At 38.8% G+C, this 21,486-nt stretch overlaps 1 protein-coding gene across 2 annotated transcripts in view; it reads left to right on the forward strand.

The window, feature by feature from the left end:
• Nucleotides 1-20,271, forward strand: part of slc39a8 (solute carrier family 39 member 8) — a 95,946-nt gene extending 75,675 nt beyond the window's left edge. The window contains exons 4-8 of one of the 2 annotated variants that reach the window (XM_045723784.1): nt 8,689-8,811; nt 10,504-10,677; nt 15,472-15,682; nt 16,683-16,867; nt 19,552-20,271. In XM_045723784.1, coding sequence (XP_045579740.1) covers nt 8,689-8,811; nt 10,504-10,677; nt 15,472-15,682; nt 16,683-16,867; nt 19,552-19,701 — 843 coding nt within the window. In that variant the 3' untranslated portion in view covers nt 19,702-20,271. The remainder of the gene's footprint in view (nt 1-8,688; nt 8,812-10,503; nt 10,678-15,471; nt 15,683-16,682; nt 16,868-19,551) is intronic. The other variant, XM_045723785.1, reaches the window with a different exon arrangement.
• Nucleotides 20,272-21,486: the final 1,215 nt, after the last annotated feature.

The following is a 21,486-nucleotide window of genomic DNA, read 5'->3' on the forward strand; positions in this document are numbered from 1 at the left end:
CTGTAGTTAATACCAGAGGTAGGATCTCTCTAATGCTGTCCTGTAGTTAATACCAGAGGTAGGATCTCTCTAATGCTGTCCTGTAGTTAATACCAGAGGTAGGTTCTCTCTAATACTGTCCTGCAGTTAATACCAGAGGTAGGATCTCTCTAATGCTGTCCTGTAGTTAATACCAGAGGTAGGATCTCTCTAATGCTGTGTTGCAGTTAATACCAGAGGTAGGATCTCTCTAATGCTGTCCTGTAGTTAATACCAGAGGTAGGATCTCTCTAATGCTGTCCTGCAGTTAATACCAGAGGTAGGATCTCTCTAATGCTGTCCTGCAGTTAATACCAGAGGTAGGATCTCTCTAATGCTGTCCTGTAGTTAATACCAGAGGTGGGATCTCTCTAATGCTGTCCTGCAGTTAATACCAGAGGTAGGATCTCTCTAATGCTGTCCTGTAGTTAATACCAGAGGTAGGATCTCTCTAATGCTGTCCTGTAGTTAATACCAGAGGTAGGATCTCTCTAATGCTGTCCTGTAGTTAATACCAGAGGTAGGTTCTCTCTAATACTGTCCTGCAGTTAATACCAGAGGTAGGATCTCTCTAATGCTGTCCTGTAGTTAATACCAGAGGTAGGATCTCTCTAATGCTGTGTTGCAGTTAATACCAGAGGTAGGATCTCTCTAATGCTGTCCTGTAGTTAATACCAGAGGTAGGATCTCTCTAATGCTGTCCTGTAGTTAATACCAGAGGTAGGATCTCTCTAATGCTGTCCTGTAGTTAATACCAGAGGTAGGATCTCTCTAATGCTGTCCTGTAGTTAATACCAGAGGTAGGATCTCTCTAATGCTGTGTTGCAGTTAATACCAGAGGTAGGATCTCTCTAATGCTGTCCTGTAGTTAATACCAGAGGTAGGATCTCTCTAATGCTGTCCTGTAGTTAATACCAGAGGTAGGATCTCTCTAATGCTGTCCTGTAGTTAATACCAGAGGTAGGATCTCTCTAATGCTGTGTTGCAGTTAATACCAGAGGTAGGATCTCTCTAATGCTGTCCTGTAGTTAATACCAGAGGTAGGATCTCTCTAATGCTGTGTTGCAGTTAATACCAGAGGTAGGATCTCTCTAATGCTGTCCTGTAGTTAATACCAGAGGTAGGTTCTCTCTAATACTGTCCTGTAGTTAATACCAGAGGTAGGATCTCTCTAATGCTGTCCTGTAGTTAATACCAGAGGTAGGATCTCTCTAATGCTGTCCTGTAGTTAATACCAGAGGTAGGATCTCTCTAATTCTGTCCTGTAGTTAATACCAGAGGTAGGATCTCTCTAATGCTGTCCTGTAGTTAATACCAGAGGTAGGATCTCTCTAATGCTGTCCTGCAGTTAATACCAGAGGTAGGATCTCTCTAATGCTGTCCTGCAGTTAATACCAGAGGTAGGATCTCTCTAATGCTGTCCTGTAGTTAATACCAGAGGTGGGATCTCTCTAATGCTGTCCTGCAGTTAATACCAGAGGTAGTATCTCTCTAATGCTGTCCTGTAGTTAATACCAGATGTAGGATCTCTCTAATGCTGTCCTGTAGTTAATACCAGAGGTAGGATCTCTCTAATGCTGTCCTGTAGTTAATACCAGAGGTAGGTTCTCTCTAATACTGTCCTGTAGTTAATACCAGAGGTAGGATCTCTCTAATGCTGTCCTGTAGTTAATACCAGAGGTAGGATCTCTCTAATGCTGTCCTGTAGTTAATACCAGAGGTAGGATCTCTCTAATGCTGTCCTGTAGTTAATACCAGAGGTAGGATCTCTCTAATGCTGTCCTGTAGTTAATACCAGAGGTAGGATCTCTCTAATGCTGTCCTGCAGTTAATACCAGAGGTAGGATCTCTCTAATGCTGTCCTGCAGTTAATACCAGAGGTAGGATCTCTCTAATGCTGTCCTGTAGTTAATACCAGAGGTGGGATCTCTCTAATGCTGTCCTGCAGTTAATACCAGAGGTAGGATCTCTCTAATGCTGTCCTGTAGTTAATACCAGAGGTAGGATCTCTCTAATGCTGTCCTGTAGTTAATACCAGAGGTAGGATCTCTCTAATGCTGTCCTGTAGTTAATACCAGAGGTAGGTTCTCTCTAATACTGTCCTGTAGTTAATACCAGAGGTAGGATCTCTCTAATGCTGTCCTGTAGTTAATACCAGAGGTAGGATCTCTCTAATGCTGTGTTGCAGTTAATACCAGAGGTAGGATCTCTCTAATGCTGTCCTGTAGTTAATACCAGAGGTAGGATCTCTCTAATGCTGTCCTGTAGTTAATACCAGAGGTAGGATCTCTCTAATGCTGTCCTGTAGTTAATACCAGAGGTAGGATCTCTCTAATGCTGTCCTGTAGTTAATACCAGAGGTAGGATCTCTCTAATGCTGTCCTGTAGTTAATACCAGAGGTAGGATCTCTCTAATGCTGTGTTGCAGTTAATACCAGAGGTAGGATCTCTCTAATGCTGTCCTGTAGTTAATACCAGAGTTAGGATCTCTCTAATGCTGTCCTGTAGTTAATACCAGAGGTAGGATCTCTCTAATGCTGTGTTGCAGTTAATACCAGAGGTAGGATCTCTCTAATGCTGTGTTGCAGTTAATACCAGAGGTAGGATCTCTCTAATGCTGTCCTGTAGTTAATACCAGAGGTAGGATCTCTCTAATGCTGTGTTGCAGTTAATACCAGAGGTAGGATCTCTCTAATGCTGTCCTGTAGTTAATACCAGAGGTAGGTTCTCTCTAATACTGTCCTGTAGTTAATACCAGAGGTAGGATCTCTCTAATGCTGTCCTGTAGTTAATACCAGAGGTAGGATCTCTCTAATGCTGTCCTGTAGTTAATACCAGAGGTAGGATCTCTCTAATTCTGTCCTGTAGTTAATACCAGAGGTAGGATCTCTCTAATGCTGTCCTGTAGTTAATACCAGAGGTAGGATCTCTCTAATGCTGTCCTGCAGTTAATACCAGAGGTAGGATCTCTCTAATGCTGTCCTGCAGTTAATACCAGAGGTAGGATCTCTCTAATGCTGTCCTGTAGTTAATACCAGAGGTGGGATCTCTCTAATGCTGTCCTGCAGTTAATACCAGAGGTAGTATCTCTCTAATGCTGTCCTGTAGTTAATACCAGAGGTAGGATCTCTCTAATGCTGTCCTGTAGTTAATACCAGAGGTAGGATCTCTCTAATGCTGTCCTGTAGTTAATACCAGAGGTAGGTTCTCTCTAATACTGTCCTGCAGTTAATACCAGAGGTAGGATCTCTCTAATGCTGTCCTGTAGTTAATACCAGAGGTAGGATCTCTCTAATGCTGTGTTGCAGTTAATACCAGAGGTAGGATCTCTCTAATGCTGTCCTGTAGTTAATACCAGAGGTAGGATCTCTCTAATGCTGTCCTGTAGTTAATACCAGAGGTAGGATCTCTCTAATGCTGTGTTGCAGTTAATACCAGAGGTAGGATCTCTCTAATGCTGTCCTGTAGTTAATACCAGAGGTAGGATCTCTCTAATGCTGTCCTGTAGTTCATACCAGAGTTAGGATCTCTCTAATGCTGTCCTGTAGTTAATACCATGATATCATAAATAGGACTGGTGGAGTTGACACACAGGCAGCTAACAAAAATATATGGAAATGTCTTCTCTACCCAAAAATACAACCAACTAATTGCAGCATTACTACAAAAAAGGGAAGAAACAAGTGGAAAGGGGGAAAAAAGTAAAGAACTTGTCTGTCGGCCCTGCATTAAAGACCAAAATTGGTTCAAGAAAATTGTGATAAATAAAAAAGTATACCAGTTTCATTTAAGGACCAAACAATGTTTAGCGGTGCCATATAGATGACAAAATAGTTGGGAAGAGATTTTCGATGTACCGATTCCATGGCACATGGTTTATGAACTGACACGCAAAAAGACGCTGGATTCAAAACATAATTTTTTCCATTTAAATGATTATACAAAATTCTTTCAACCTAGATAATGTTATATATATACAGTTGAAGTCGGAAGTTTACATACACCTTAGCCAAATACATTTAAACTCAGTTTTTCCACAATTCCTGACATTTAATCCTAGTAAAAATTCCCTGTCTTAGGTCAGTTAGGATCACCACTTTATTTTAAGAATGTGAAATGTCAGAATAATAGTAGAGAGAATGATTTATTTCAGCTTTTATTTCTTTCATCACATTCCCAGTCGGTCAGAAGTTTACATACACTCATTAAGTATTTGGTAGCATTGCCTTTAAATTGTTTAACTTGGGTCAAACGTTTTGGGTAGCCTTCCACAAGCTTCCCACAATAAGTTGGGTTAATTTTGGCCCATTCCTCCTGACAGAGCTGGTGTAACTGAGTCAGGTTTGTAGGCCTCCTTGCTCGCACACGCTTTTTCAGTTCTGCCCACACATTTTCTATAGGATTGAGGTCAGGGCTTTGTGATGGCCACTCCAATACCTTGACATTTTTGTCCCTAAGCAATTTTGCCACAACTTTGAAAGTATGCTTGGGGTCATTGTCCATTTGGAAGACCCATTTGCGACCAAGCTTTAACTTTCTGTCTTGAGATGTTGCTTCAATATATCCACATAATTTTCCATCCTCATGATGCCATCTATTTTGTGAAGTGCACCTGTCCCTCCTGCAGCAAAGCACCCCCACAACATGATGCTGCCACCTCCGTGCTTCACGGTTGGGATGGTGTTCTTCAGCTTGCAAGCCTCCCCCTTTATCCTCCAAACATAACGATGGTCATTATGGCCAAACAGTTCTATTTTTGTTTCATCAAACCAGAAGACATTTCTCCAAAAGGTACGATCTTTGTCCCCATGTGCAGTTGCAATCCGTAGTCTGGCTTTTTTATGGTGGTTTTGGAGCAGTGGCTACTTCCTTGCTGAGCGGCCTTTCAGGTTATATCATTTTACTGTGGATATAGAAACTTTTGTACCTGTTTCCTCCAGCATCTTCACAAGGTCCTTTGCTGTTGTTTTGGGATTGATTTGCACTTTCACACCAAAGTACGTGTAACGACTGTAGTCGCAATGAGACCAAGGTGCAGCGGAGGATGTGTATTCATATTCAAGATTTTAATAAACCGAAAATAGAACACTATACAAATAAACAAAAAAACGACAGCCGACAGTTCTGTCAGGTACTCACAACGAAACAGAAAGCAATCACCCACAAACCCCAAAGGAAAAACAGGCTGCCTATGTATGACTCCCAATCAGCAACAACGAACTACAGCTGTTCCTGATTGAGAGCCACACACGGCCAACCAAAGAAACAAACCAACATAGAAAAATAAACATAGAACGCCCACCCATGTAACACCCTGGCCTAACCAAAATAGAGAACTAAAAACCCCTCTCTATGGCCAGGGCGTTACAGTACGTTCATCTCTAGGAGACAGAACGCGTCTCCTTCCTGAGCGGTATGACGGCTGCGTGGTCCCATGGTGTTTATACTTGCGTACTATTGTTTGTACAGATGAACGTGGTACCTTCAGGTGTTTGGAAATTGCTCCCAAGGATGAACCAGACTTGTGAATGTCTACAATTGTTTTTCTGAGGTTTTGGCTGATTTCTTTCGATTTTCCCATGATGTCAAGCAAAGAGGCACTGAGTTTGAAGGTAGGCCTTGAAATACATCCACAGGTACACCTCCAATTGACTCAAATGATGTCAATTAGCGTATCAGAAGCTTCTAAAGCCATGACATAATTTTCTGGAATTTTCCAAGCTATTTAAAGACACAGTCAACTTAGTGTACGTAAACTTCTGACCCACTGGAATTGTGATATAATTGTCTGTAAACAATTGTTGGAAAAATTACTTGTGTCATGCACAAAGTAGATGTCCTAACCGACTTGCCAAAGCTCTATAGTTTATAACAAGACATTTGTGGAGTGGTTGAAAAATAAGTTTTAATGACTCCAACCTAAGTGTATGTAAACTTCCGACTTCAGCTGTATATATATTATCCTGTCTCTTGGCACCAAAATCTGCAGAGCTGGGATGGTTGTATTCCCCATATATAATGGTTGTATTCCCCATATATAATGGTTGTATTCCCCATATATAATGGTTGTATTCCCCATATATAATGGTTGTATTCCCCATATATAATGGTTGTATTCCCCATATATAATGGGGAATACAACCATCCCAGCTCTGCAGATTTTGGTGCCAAGAGACAGGATCATTTATATTGGTACTGTCCATATACGTAGCTTGTTTTTGGTCGCAGGTTCAGGAATGGCTGAAGAATTGCAACATTTACCTGGAGCTAACCCTGCAGATAGCACTACTGGGTGATCTGAAAAGTCAATCTATCAATAATATAATAATAATTTTAGCAAAAAAAAAATGTATCTTTAATTTACAATCTATAGAAACTATGAGAATAGAAAGGTTCAGAACTTGTGAAACATCACATCACAGTTAAAAATATATATGGCAAATAGAAATCCAATATGGTTGGTGTTAATTTTATATGTATGTTATATATGTGTATGTATGGGTATATATATATATATATATATATATATATATATATATATATATATATATATATATATATATATATATATATGTGTGTGTGTGTGTATATATGTATGTATGTATGTATCATCATATACAGTACCAGTCATAAGTTTGGACACACGTACTCATTCCAAGGATTGTCTTTATTTTTACTATTTTCTACATTGTGGAATAATAGTGAAGACATCAAAACTATGAAATAACATATATGGAATCATGTAGTAACCAAAAAAGTGTTAAACAAATAAAAAAATATTTTTACATTTGAGATTCTTCAAAGTAGCCACCCTTTTGCCTTGATGGCCGTTTTGCACACTCTTGGCATTCTCTCAACCAGCTTCCTGAGGTATTCACCTGGAATGCATTTCACTTAACAGGTGTTAATTGTGGAATTTCTTTCCTTCTTAATGCGTTTGAGTCAATCAGTTGTGTTGTGACAAGGTAGGGCTGGTATACAGAAGATAGCCCTATTTGGTAAAAGACCAAGTCCATATTATGGCAAGAACAGCTGAAATAAGCAAAGAGAAACAAACAACAGTCCATCATTACTTCAAGACATGAAGGTCAGTCAATCCAGAACATTTCAAGAACTTTTAAAGTTTTTTCAAGTGCAGTTGCAAAAACCATCAAGCGCTATGAAGAAACTGGCTCTCATGAGGACCGCCACAGGAAAGGAAGACCAAGAGCTTTTTGGTTCCAACTGCCGTGTCTACAATGTAGAAAATAGTTAAAAAAAAATAATAACTTGAATGAGTAGGTGTGTCCAAACTGTTGACTGGTAATGTATGTACATATGTACAGTGCATTTGGAAAGTATTCAGACCCCTTCCATTCTTCCACATTTTGTTACGTTACAGCCTTATTCTAAAATGGATTAAATAAAAAAAAATCCTCATCAATCTACACACAATACCCCTTAAAGACATCACAATACCCCATAATGACATCACAATACCCCATAATGACATCACAATACCCCTTAAAGACAAAGCAAAAACAGGGTTTTAGATATTTTTGCAACAAAAAAAACCCCCAACAGAAATACTTTATTTACATAAGTATTCAGACTATGAGACTTGGAAGTTTCTACAACTTGATTGGATTCCACCTGTGGTAAATTCAATTGATTGGACATGATTTGGAAAGGCACACACCTGTCTATATAAGGTCCCACAAATTGACAGTGTATGTCAGAGCAAAAACCAAGCCATGAGGTCGAAGGTATTGTCCGTAGAGCTCAGAGACAGGATTGTGTCGAGGCACAGATCTGGGGAAGGGTACCAAGACATTTCTGCAGCATTGAAGCTCCCCAATAACACAGTGGCCTCCATCATTCTTAAATGGAAGAAGTTTGGAACCACCAAGACTCTTCCTAGAGCTGGCCGCCCGGCCAAACTGAGCAATCGGGGGAGAAGGGCCCGATGGTCACTCTGACAGAGCTCCAGAGTTCCTCTGTGGAGAGAATCTTCCAGAAGGACAACCATCTCTACAGCACTTCACCAATCAAGCCTTTATGGTAGAGTGGGCAGACGGAAGCCACTCCTCAGTAAAAGGCACATGACAGCCCACTTGTAGTTTGCCAAAAGGCACCTAAAGACTCTCAGACCATGAGAAACAAGATTCTCTGGTCTGATGAAACCAAGATGGAACACTTTGGCCTGAATGCCAAGCGTCAAGTCTGGAGGAAACCTGGCACCATCCCTATGATGAGGCATGGTGGTGGCAACATCATGCTGTGGGGATGTTTTTCAGCGCCAGGGACTGGGAGACTGGTCAGGATTGAGGGAAAGATGAACAGCGCAAAGTACAGAAAAATCCTTGAAACCTGCTAATATTAAGGGACCAAAATACCAAACAATCTCACAGTTGATAAGTACAGTAGGTGCCAAAATGTCCTGCAAAATTACTGTATTACTGCTATCTAGGGTTGCAAAATTACTGTATTACTGCTATCTAGGGTTGCAAAATTACTGTATTACTGGTACCTAGGGTTGCAAAATTACTGTATTACTGCTACCTAGGGTTGCAAAATTACAGTAACTTTCCCCAAATTCCCTGGATTTCCTGCATTTCCCCCTCATAATTCCAGGAATCTTCCAATCAGGAAATGTTGGTAAAGTTTTCCATGTTTTTCCAACACCAACAGGCCCTGGGATTTGATCCCAGAGCGGATGACTACATTCTCAAAGCCATCGGAATATTTGGTGGATTTTACCTGCTGTTCTTCACAGAGAAAGTACTGAAGATGGCACTAAGAACAGAGCATGAGGTATTGCCTGCTTTAAACAGTTGAACCAGCATATATATATATATATACACACACTATACCTGTAACTTTGCATTTATCAGAGACGTAGCAGTGTTACAGTTTGCTTTCTCTAAGGTGTGTATTTCCTGTCTGTTTTTTGAGAGCATTATGATTGATTAATTGATTGATTAATTAATTGATTGATTGATTGTGACAAGGTACTGTGTCGATTTGGCCCGGGTTCATTTCCTGACTGTACATCTCTGGTCATCTAGCCAGCGTCTGTGTGTTCTGTCTCTGTATGTTTACCATAGGGCCCTGGTCAAAGCACTTATAGGAAGTACTGTAGGGTACCATTTGAGACATAGCCATGCTCTCTTTTTAACCACTAAACTATATAAAAAAGGATGTCTTTTCAGCATGGCCACAGCTGTTCTGTGCCTGTCCTGTGTTGATTTGACCAGGCTTCGTTTATTGTCTCTCTGTACATCTATCATCTATTTTCTCTGTATGACTAACATCTTTGTCCTGTCTCTGTATGTAAAACTTCTTAGGGCTAGAGTCCTTTTTTCAGAATTTCCGCCTGACTGACGTGTCCAAAGTAAACTGCCTGTTACTCAGGCCCAGAAGCCAGGATAGAAAACACTTTGCAGTTTGTAGAAATTTTAAAATAATGTATGAGACTATAACACAATTGATAAGGTGGGAGACAATCCAAAGAAAAACCAACCCGATTATTTTTGTTGTTGTTGAGATCCCATGTTCTTACAATGGAAAGCTATGCAATTCCAGCTCCCAGATTGCAATTCCTATGGCTTCCACTAGATGTCAACAGTCTGTTCAAGGTTTCAGGCTTGTTTTTTCCAAAACAAGGAAGAATTTTGAGTTTGGTACAGGGAGTCACAGTTGGAAATCAGTCTGTAGGCGTATGACGAAGAGGACGCGCACCTGCTAATTTTACTTTTCTATTGAACATACTTCTTTCTGTATGAAATATTATAGTTTATTAACATTTTAGGGTACGTGAGGATTAAATAGAAACATAGTTTGACTTGTTTTAAAGTTTAGCGGTAGCTTTTTGGATTCCTTTGTCTGCATGTTGAACTCAAATCGATGGTGCCAACTAAACTGACTTTTTGGGATATAAAGAAGGATTTTATCTAACAAAACGACCATGCATGTTGTAGCTGGGACCCTTTGGATTGCAAATTAGAGGAAGATTTTCAAAAAGTAAGTGATTTATTTAATCGCTATTTGTGATTTTAAGAAGCCTGTGCTGGTTGAAAAATATGTTGATGTGGGGCGCCGTCCTCAAACAATCGCATGGCATGCTTTCGCTGTAAAGCCTACTATAAATCGGACAGTGCAGTTAGATTAACAAGAATTTAAGCTTTTAACCGATATAAGACACTTGTATGTACCTAGATGTTTAATATCCATCATTTTTACGATTATTTATTTGAATTGCGCGCCCTCCAATTTCACCGGAAATTGTCCCGCTGACGGGACACCTAGCCCTAAGAAGTTTTAACATCTTTGTCCTGTCTCTCCAGCAGTAACCTTAAGGCTGCATCCCAAATTACACCCTATTCCAAATATAGTGCGCTTCTTTTGACCGTAAGCCAATAGGGACGCACTGTATCGGGAACAGGGTGCCATCTGGAATACACAAATGCTCTCTTTTTAACCATCTTCTTTGTCCTGCCTCTGCAGCATGGCCACAGTCACTTCTCTCCTCCAGGTCAGCTGAGGCAGAACTCTCTCCAGAATGGAGACGTGTCTGAGAAGAAAGAGTCCATCACCATGACTAAATGTACCATCAGCAGCATCAGTACAGACAACACCAGCCCAGACCCTCCGGTATCATCCGCGGAACCACCTCTTCAGGTACCAGCTCTAGGGGATGAAGTTTCCTATAGGTACTGACATCAGGTCAGCTTTCCCCTCCTCTAATCCTAAACCTAAACTAACAAAGAATACAAAATTGACCCCAGATCAGCGTCTAGGGGCAACTTCATCCTACACCGTCTACCAAGCAGTGTCTTGGTTCACTAGACATAAAACAGGAGAAAACATTTTGAAAGGGAGGAAGTACTTCCGTGAATTTGTCGAATAAGAACTAACTTATTTAGTGTCCGTAAAAATGTTTACTACGTTGGGCTCTGAACATGACCCAGGTGTGAGTCACAAAGTGCTCAACTGACCTTGAACAGTCATAGCTGTCTATGGCTGTATGTGGCTATCTGTACCCTGTCTGTACCCTGTCTATGGCTGTATGTAGCCTGTCTATACCCTGTCTGTACCCTGTCTGTACCCGTCTGTGGCTGTATGTAGCCTGTCTATACCCTGTCTGTACCCTGTCTGTGGCCTGTCTGTACCCTGTCAGTGGCCTGTCAGTGGCTGTATGTAGCCTGGCTGTAGCCTGTCTGTGGCTGTATGTAGCCTGTCTGTGGCATATCTGTGGCCTGTCTGTAGCCTGTCTGTGGCCTATCTGTAGCCTGTCTGTGGCATATCTGTGGCCTGTATGTAGCCTGTCTGTGGCCTGTCTGTGGCCTGTATGTAGCCTGGCTGTAGCCTGTCTGTGGCTGTATGTAGCCTGTCTGTAGCATATCTGTGGCCTGTCTGTGGTTGTATGTAGCCTGTCTGTAGCATATCTGTGGCCTGTCTGTAGCCTGTCTGTGGCCTGTCTGTGGCTGTCTGTGGCCTGTCTGTGGCCTGTCTGTGGCCTGTCTGTGGCCTGTCTGTGGCTGTCTGTAGCCTGTCTGTGGCTTTCTCACCAAAGACAGAGGGGTCAGACAGGGTACAAATGAGAGAGAGGTCAATACTCACAGTAATAACACAGAAATAACATAAATAAAAATATGACATTATAATGACAAACACATAGAGGAACAGGGAACACCAGTGTATTTATATCAAACCACCCACGGGACAAACTGGACCTGTCGGACCCCAGTTGGGGCACCCTGACCTAGAACGACAGCACTGAGCAGCACTGAGTATTAAAGCCTAGTTATTTATTGAGCTGTTATCTGTGACGCTAGTGATTAGGGAAACCTTGTTAATGTATAAACCATTAGTTCTCTGGCTCAAGTGGAGGAGTCTGGCCTTGTTACACACATCACAGATACTGAGCAAATGGACGAGACTGACGCTGTCAAACAGGGCTAAGGGAACGGGACTCTGTTCATAGTCTCCTGTGTGACAGAGCCTGCATGCCAAATAGAAACCTATTCCCTTTAGAGTATGGACTCTGGTCAAATGTAGTTCACTCAAGGGAATAGGGTGCCATTTGGCATGTAGCCTGTCACACAGGAGACTAAAGAATGGGTCTGATCACAGGCCTGTGTATCCTAGACTCTTGATAAAAGCAAGAATTGTCTCACTTGTACACAAAGACTGCCTGTTCTGGCCTGGGCCAATAAGGAGTTGGTTTGTCACAGCAGCAGAGAAGCTACCGACCAACCATCGTGTTATTTACATACTGCATCGGATTGTTGTTGTGTTTCTTTGCTTTTCAGATTGAAGTAAAAAAAATACCTAATTCTGTTACATAGTAAACGTGTTATATAGTAAATATGTTATATTAATTAGGATATGACATATTATATAGTAAATATATGTTATATTAGTTAGGATATGACATATTATAAATAAAATATATGTTAGATTAATTAGGATATGACATTTTATATAGTAAATATATGTTATATTAATTAGGATATTATATAGTAAATATATGTTATATTAATTAGGATATGACATATTAAATAGTAAATATATTTTATATTTACTAAACTATGACATATTATATACTAAATATATTATATTAACTAGATTATGACATATTATATAGTAAATATATTATATTAACAAGATTATGACATATTATATAGTAAATATATTTTATATTAACTAAACTATGACATATTATATAGTAAATATATTATATTAACTAGATTAGGACATATTATATAGTAAATATATTATATTATATTAACTAGATTATGACATATTATATAGTAAATATATTTTACTAAACTATGACATATTATATAGTAAATATATTTTATATTAACTAAACTATGACATGTTATATAGTAAATATGTTATATTAACTAGATTATGACATATTATATAGTAAATATATTTTATATTAACTAAACTATGACATATTATATAGTAAATATATTTTATATTAACTAAACTATGACATATTATATAGTAAATATGTTATATTAACTAAACTATGACATATTATATAGTAAATATGTTATATTAATTAGGATATGACATATTATATAGTAAATATATGTTATATTAGTTAGGATATGACATATTATAAATAAAATATATGTTAGATTAATTAGGATATGACATTTTATATAGTAAATATATGTTATATTAATTAGGATATGACATATTATATAGTAAATATATGTTATATTAATTAGGATATGACATATTAAATAGTAAATATATTTTATATTTACTAAACTATGACATATTATATACTAAATATATTATATTAACTAGATTATGACATATTATATAGTAAATATATTATATTAACAAGATTATGACATATTATATAGTAAATATATTTTATATTAACTAAACTATGACATATTATATAGTAAATATATTATATTAACTAGATTAGGACATATTATATAGTAAATATATTATATTATATTAACTAGATTATGACATATTATATAGTAAATATATTTTACTAAACTATGACATATTATATAGTAAATATATTTTATATTAACTAAACTATGACATGTTATATAGTAAATATGTTATATTAACTAGATTATGACATATTATATAGTAAATATATTTTATATTAACTAAACTATGACATATTATATAGTAAATATATGTTATATTAACTAAACTATGACATATTATATAGTAAATATGTTATATTAACTAAACTATGACATATTATATAGTAAATATGTTATATTAATTAGGATATGACATATTAAATAGTAAATATATGTTATATTAACTAAACTATGACATATTATATAGTAAATATATTTTATATTAACTAAACTATGACATATTATATAGTAAATATATTATATTAACTAGATTATGACATATTATATATTAAATATGTTATATTAATTAGGATATGACATATTAAATAGTAAATATATCTTATATTAACTAAACTATGACATATTATATAGTAAATATATTTTATATTAACTAAACTATGACATATTATATAGTAAATATCTTATATTAACTAAACTATGACATATTATATAGTAAATATGTTATATTAACTAAACTATGACATATTATATAGTAAAGATATTATATTAACTAAACTATGACATATTATATAGTAAATATGTTATACTAACTAAACTATGACATATTATATAGTAAATATATGTTATATTAATGAGGATATGACATATTAAATAGTAAATATATGTTATATTAACTAAACTATGACATATTATATAGTAAATATATTATATTAACTAAACTATGACATATTATATAGTAAATATGTTATACTAACTAAACTATGACATATTATATAGTAAATATATGTTATATTAATTAGGATATGACATATTATATAGTAAATATATTATATTAACTAAACTATGACATATTATATAGTAAATATATGTTATATTAATTAGGATATGACATATTAAATAGTAAATATATTTTATATTAACTAAACTATGACATATTATATAGTAAATATATTATATTAACTAAACTATGACATATTATATAGTAAATATATGTTATATTAACTAGACTATGAAATTATATAGTAAATATATGTTATATTAATTAGGATATGACATATTAAATAGTAAATATATTTTATATTAATTAGGATATGACATATTATATAGTAAATGTATTATATTAACTAAACTATGACATATTAAATAGTAAATATATTTTATATTAACTAAACTATGACAAATTATATAGTAAATATATTATATTAACTAAACTATGACATATTATATAGTAAATATGTTATACTTTTCCTGGTTAAATAAAACATTTTATTTACTATGACATTATATAGTAAATATATGTTGTATTAACTAAACTGACATTACTTTCATGTACAATCCAGTTCTGCTCCCCTTTTGTCAGGGATTTTTTAGTCGTCAGACGATATAGCGAAATCATCGTCGGAAAAAGAGGACCAATATGCAGCAGAGTTGAGATAGTTCATTTTGAACATTTAATAAACTCAAAAATGAACATACAAAAACAACAAAACGAACTCACGATTTACAGACAGTCCTGTTAGGCTCACTCACGCTAAACAAGAAACAATCTCCCACAATTACACAGACAAACACACCCAACTAATATAGGACTTCCAATCAAAGGCAACACCACACAGCTGCCTTCAATTGGAAGTCCACCCCAATTAACCAAACATAGACATACAACCAACTAGATCAACATAGAAATACGTAAACAAGGAACAGTGCCCAAAAACCCCGGAATACTTAAATCAAATTCCCTTTTAGAAACAACACCACCCCGAACCACATAAACCAAATACCCTCTGCCACGTCCTGACCAAACTACAATAACAATTAACCCTTATACTGGCCAGGACGTGACACCTTTACTCTGCCTCCTTCCTCTGTGACGTTGTCCCAGCAGGAAGTCCATGTCAATAATGTGATGTGCCACTGGCTGCGGGGTCAGCGCATCGCCAACATAAAGACGGTGGCCTGGATGATCACACTGAGTGACGCTCTGCACAACTTCATCGACGGCCTGGCGATCGGAGCTTCTTTTACTGTGTCTGTCGTCGCTGGCTTCAGTACCTCCATCGCCATCGTCTGTGAGGAGTTCCCCCACGAGCTAGGTGAGGGATCAATCAATCATATTTATCTATAATTTACTTAATTTTTTATAAGCAGTTGTCATAAAGTGATTTTACAGTAACAACAGTAAGCAACTAACTAAACCAACTAACTTTTAAAATCACTTGGCTATTTTTGTTAATAAACATACCGTAATTTCCGGACTATTAAGCGCACCTGAATATAAGCCGCACCCACTGAATTTAAAAAAATATATTATTTTGAAAATAAATAAGCCGCACATGTCTATAAGCCGCAGGTGCCTACCGGTACATTGAAACAAATGAACTTTACACAGGCTTTAACGAAACACGGCTTGTAACAAAAATAAATAGGCTTTAACGAAACACAGCTTGTAACAAAAATAAATAGGCTTTAACGAAACACGGCTTGTAACAAAAATAAATAGGCTTTAACGAAACACGGCTTGTAACAAAAAATTTAAAATTAGCAGTAAGCTTTAGTTGTCTTTTTGCACTGAGTCAATTCCTCACGCTGCAGTTTCCAACGTCTTATCATCGACTCATTAAGACCAAGCTCCCGTGCAGCAGCTCTATTTCCTTTTCCAACAGCCAGATCAATCGCCTTCACCTTCAAATCTGCATCATATGCATTTCTCCGTGTCTTTGCCATGATGAGGGTGACAAAATGACTACCGTAATCAGAATGATGGGAAGTTTGAGAGCGCTCGATTTAATCTAAACGGTAAACAAAAAAGTTGTTTGACCTTAACCCGTTCGGCAATTTCATTGGTCTAATGAAAGCTTCATGCCGCCAAAAAACTGAGCACGTCACAGAATGTTTTTTTGGAGAAAAAAAAAATTGAAAGCGGGAAAAATCCATATATTAGCTGCGTCATTGTTTAAGCCGCGAGGTTCAAAGCCTGGGAAAAAAGTTGCGGCTTATAGTCCGGAATTTACGGTAACTAAAAGTCATACTGGTTTCTCATTGTGTCTACTGTGTTACTGAACCTGTTGCTATCTCTCTGGCCCCTTCCTGCAGGGGACTTTGTGATTCTGTTGAATGCTGGGATGAGTATCCCCCAGGCCGTCTTCTTCAACCTGCTGTCAGCCATGTCCTGCTACATCGGCCTGGCCTTCGGCATCCTTCTGGGGAGCAACTTCGCCCCCAACGCCATCTTCGCCATCGCTGGGGGAATGTTCCTCTACATAGCACTGGCAGATATGGTGAAGGAGAATGTTCCTCTACATAGCACTGGCAGATATGGTGAAGGAGAATGTTCCTCTACATAGCACTGGTAGATATGGTGAAGGAGAATGTTCCTCTACATAGCACTGTCAGATATGGTGAAGGAGAATGTTCCTCTACATAGCACTGGTAGATATGGTGAAGGAGAATGTTCCTCTACATAGCACTGGTAGATATGGTGAAGGAGAATGTTCCTCTACATAGCACTGGCAGATATGGTGAAGGAGAATGTTCCTCTACATAGCACTGGCAGATATGGTGAAGGAGAATGTTCCTCTACATAGCACTGGTAGATATGGTGAAGGAGAATGTTCCTCTACATAGCACTGGTAGATATGGTGAAGGAGAATGTTCCTCTACATAGCACTGGCAGATATGGTGAAGTAGAATGTTCCTCTACATAACACTGGTAGATATGGTGAAGGAGAATGTTCCTCTACATAGCACTGGTAGATATGGTGAAGGAGAATGTTCCTCTACATAGCACTGGCAGATATGGTGAAGTAGAATGTTCCTCTACATAACACTGGTAGATATGGTGAAGGAGAATGTTCCTCTACATAGCACTGGTAGATATGGTGAAGGAGAATGTTCCTCTACATAGCACTGGCAGATATGGTGAAGGAGAATGTTCCTCTACATAGCACTGGTAGATATGGTGAAGGAGAATGTTCCTCTACATAGCACTGGTAGACATGGTGAAGGAGAATGTTCCTCTACATAGCACTGGCAGATATGGTGAAGGAGAATGTTCCTCTACATAGCACTGGTAGATATGGTGAAGGAGAATGTTCCTCTACATAGCACTGGCAGATATGGTGAAGGAGAATGTTCCTCTACATAGCACTGGCAGATACGGTGAAGGAGAATGTTCCTCTACATAGCACTGGTAGATATGGTGAAGGAGAATGTTCCTCTACATAGCACCGGTAGACATGGTGAGTGACATGGTAAATCTCAATTGCATTTCCTTGATTCCTTGCATTCCTCACAGAGGGCAGGGACCTTTGAGTTGAGGAGAGAGAGGATGCTAGGAATCAAGGAAATGCAATTGAGATTCTCCCATGATGCTTTCCTTCGTGCTCAATGCCATCTGATCTGCTTCTTCAACATCTCAGATTACAACGCAGATCCTCAACTGACTGATTTTCTGAATTTACTGTAGTTTTTAACTTGTATGTGGCGTTCATCAACCTTCAGCTGCCAAGCAGGGTGTACATGCGATGGCATTAGAGAATCAGGACCTAACTTTTCAATAGCTCAGTAGAAGTCTACATTGAGTTTAGTATGAAGGTTCTCTGGTCTTGCAGGGAGAGAAGACGGGCCATTGAAAAAAAAGACAGTCAGTTTCTCATCATACCATACTGTACGTGTTATCAGTTGTTGTTTTCACAGCTGCAGAGCTGCTTCTACCCCCCCCTCCCCCCCCCCACTCCCCCCCAAGGAGGGAAGAAGCACAGCTTTATTGACTGTAATACAGTGTGACCTGATGATAGCTGCGATGGAGAGAGATGGAGGGAGGGAGGACGGTAGAACGAGGGAGAGAGAGGGAGGGAGGGAGGACGGTAGAACGAGGGAGAGAGAGGGAGGGAGGGAGAACGGTAGAACGAGGGAGAGAGATGGAGGGAGGACGGTAGAACGAGGGAGAGAGAGGGAGGGAGGGAGGACGGTAGAACGAGGGAGAGAGATGGAGAGAGGGAGAACGGTAGAATGAGGAAGAGAGAGGGAGGGAGGACGGTAGAACGAGGGAGAGAGAGGGAGGGAGGGAGGGAGGACGGTAGAACGAGGGAGAGAGAAGGAGGGTGGGAGGGAGGACGGTAGAACGAGGGAGAGAGATGGAGGGAGGGAGGGAGGACGGTAGAACGAGGGAGAGAGATGGAGGGAGGGAGGACGGTAGAACGAGGGAGAGAGAGGGAGGGAGGGAGGACGGTAGAACGAGGGAGAGAGAGGCGGGAGGGAGGATGGTAGAACGAGGGAGAGAGAAGGAGGGAGGGAGGATGGTATAACGAGGGAGAGAGAGGGAGGGAGGGAGGACGGTAGAACGAGGGAGAGAGATGGAGGGAGGGAGGGAGGACGGTAGAACGAGGGAGAGAGAGGGAGGGAGGGAGGACGGTAGAACGAGGGAGAGAGAGGGAGGGAGGGAGGACGGTAGAACGAGGGAGAGAGAGGGAGGGAGGGAGGACGGTAGAACGAGGGAGAGAGAAGGAGGGAGGGAGGACGGTAGAACGAGGGAGGAAGGGGGAGTGATAGAGAGAGGGAAAGAGACTGAAATGAATCTGATATTTTGGGAAGAAATGGAATGTGATATTTAACTGTTGGGTTGTAATTAATGGAATGTTATATTTAACTGTTTGGGTTGTAATTAATGGAATGTGATATTTAACTGTTGGGTTGTAATTAATGGAATGTGATATTTAACTGTTTGGGTTGTAATTAATGGAATGTGATATTTAACTGTTTGGGTTGTAATTAATGGAATGTGATATTTAACTGTTTGGGTTGTAATTAATGGAATGTGATATTTAACTGTTTGGGTTTAATGGAATGTGATATTTAACTGTTGGGTTGTAATTAATGGAATGTTATATTTAACTGTTTGGGTTGTAATTAACGGAATGTGATATTTAACTGTTGGTTTAAAACGGGTTGTTTCTGATTTCAGTTCCCAGAGATGAACGCCATCATGAATGAACAGGACGGATCGACGGTGACCAATGTTATCTTCTTCCTGATCCAGAACGCCGGGTTGCTCACCGGATTCGCTATCATCCTGCTCATCACCATGTTCGTTGGTGAGATCAACCTGGGTTAGAGCCAATGCTGTAGCTATAGAAACACTAGATGACTGACAAGGGGCGTTGTTTTGAAGCCACTGCGCCGCCATCTTTTTTTATTTTTTATTGAAATACCGTAGAATTCATTTCATTCCTATGGAGGACTGCTCCTTCTGAGGAGTACCAATATGGTGGACGGTGGCTTCAGAGCCTGTCATTGGCCAATATATAGCATCCTGCAATCTAGTGTTCATACACATCATTGGGTAGAGCTGGGTGAGAGGGAAGAGAAGAACAAGGGAGGGAGAGAAAAACGAGAATGAGAGGAACAATGAGAGAAATAAATCATTTCAAAAAGAACAAAACGTGAAAGAACAGAGCTGCTTTCATTCCGCTCCGATCTCACATCGAGCTAGGAAGTGCATGTAAACGTCTTGTTTTACACTAATTGTTTACTGGGAAACGGAATACTTGTCCTTTTAGTTGTTGTTTTTCTGACTATCATTATATTTAAATAGAGGGAACAATCACGTAAACTAGTGTAAATGAAATAAAGAAACAAATGTATTTAAACAAACGTTTTCAATAAATTATTTTTTCAGTCTTTACAATGTTGTTGTGAACTTGTCTTGCTTTTACTTGAACTGATGATGATCTGTTGTCTCCACCAATGATTTATATATACACTAGATGACTGATAGGGGCGCTGTTGAATCACCATGCCTCCATCTTGGAATTCCCCCACCGTTGTAAAAAGTATTTAGGAAGTTATAGAAATTCATGTATTAATGTTACATTCATCTTTGCACATTTCTTCTATTATAGACACCTTAATGCATACTTTTAAATTATATTATGTGAGCTAAACATACAAATAAAAAATACAGTATATAAAAACATTTTCTTTCAAGTAATATCTAACAATTTCACAACAACTACCTAATACACATAAATCTAAGTAAAGGAATGGAATTAAGAATATATAAATATATGGACGAGCAATGTCAGAGCGGTATAGACTAAGATACAGTATTTACATATGAGATGAGCAATGCAAGATATGTAAACATTATTAAAAGTGACTAGTGTTCCATTTATTAAAGTGGCCAATGATTTTAAGTCTGTATGTTGGCAGCAGCCTCTCTGTGTTAGTGATGGCTGTTTGACAGTCTGATGGCCTAGAGATAGAAGCTGTTTTTCAGTCTCTCAGGTCCCAGCTTTACATTTACATTTAAGTCATTTAGCAGATGCTCTTATCCAGAGTGACTTACAAATTGGTGCATTCACCTTATGATATCCAGTGGAACAACCACTTTACAATAGTGCATCTAAATCTTTTTTTTGGGGGGGGGTTAGAAGGATTACTTTATCCTATCCTAGGTATTCCTTAAAGAGGTGGGGTTTCAGGTGTCTCCGGAAGGTGGTGATTGACTCCGCTGTCCTGGCGTCGTGAGGGAGCTTGTTCCACCATAGGGGTGCCAGAGCAGCGAACAGTTTTGACTGGGCTGAGCGGGAACTGTGCTTCCTCAGAGGTAGGGGGGCCAGCAGGCCAGAGGTGGATGAGCGCAGTGCCCTCGTTTGGGTGTAGGGACTGATCAGAGCCTGAAGGTACGGAGGTGCCGTTCCCCTCACGGCTCCGTAGGCAAGCACCATGGTCTTGTAGCGGATGCCAGCTTCAACTGGAAGCCAGTGGAGAGAGCGGAGGACGTGAGAGAACTTGGGAAGGTTGAACACCAGACGGGCTGCGGCATTCTGGATGAGTTGTAGGGGTTTAATGGCACAGGCAGGGAGCCCAGCCAACAGCGAGTTGCAGTAATCCAGAC

This window comes from Salmo salar, chromosome ssa09, assembly GCF_905237065.1.
Source record: "Salmo salar chromosome ssa09, Ssal_v3.1, whole genome shotgun sequence".
NCBI classification, from domain to species: Eukaryota; Metazoa; Chordata; class Actinopteri; order Salmoniformes; family Salmonidae; genus Salmo; species Salmo salar.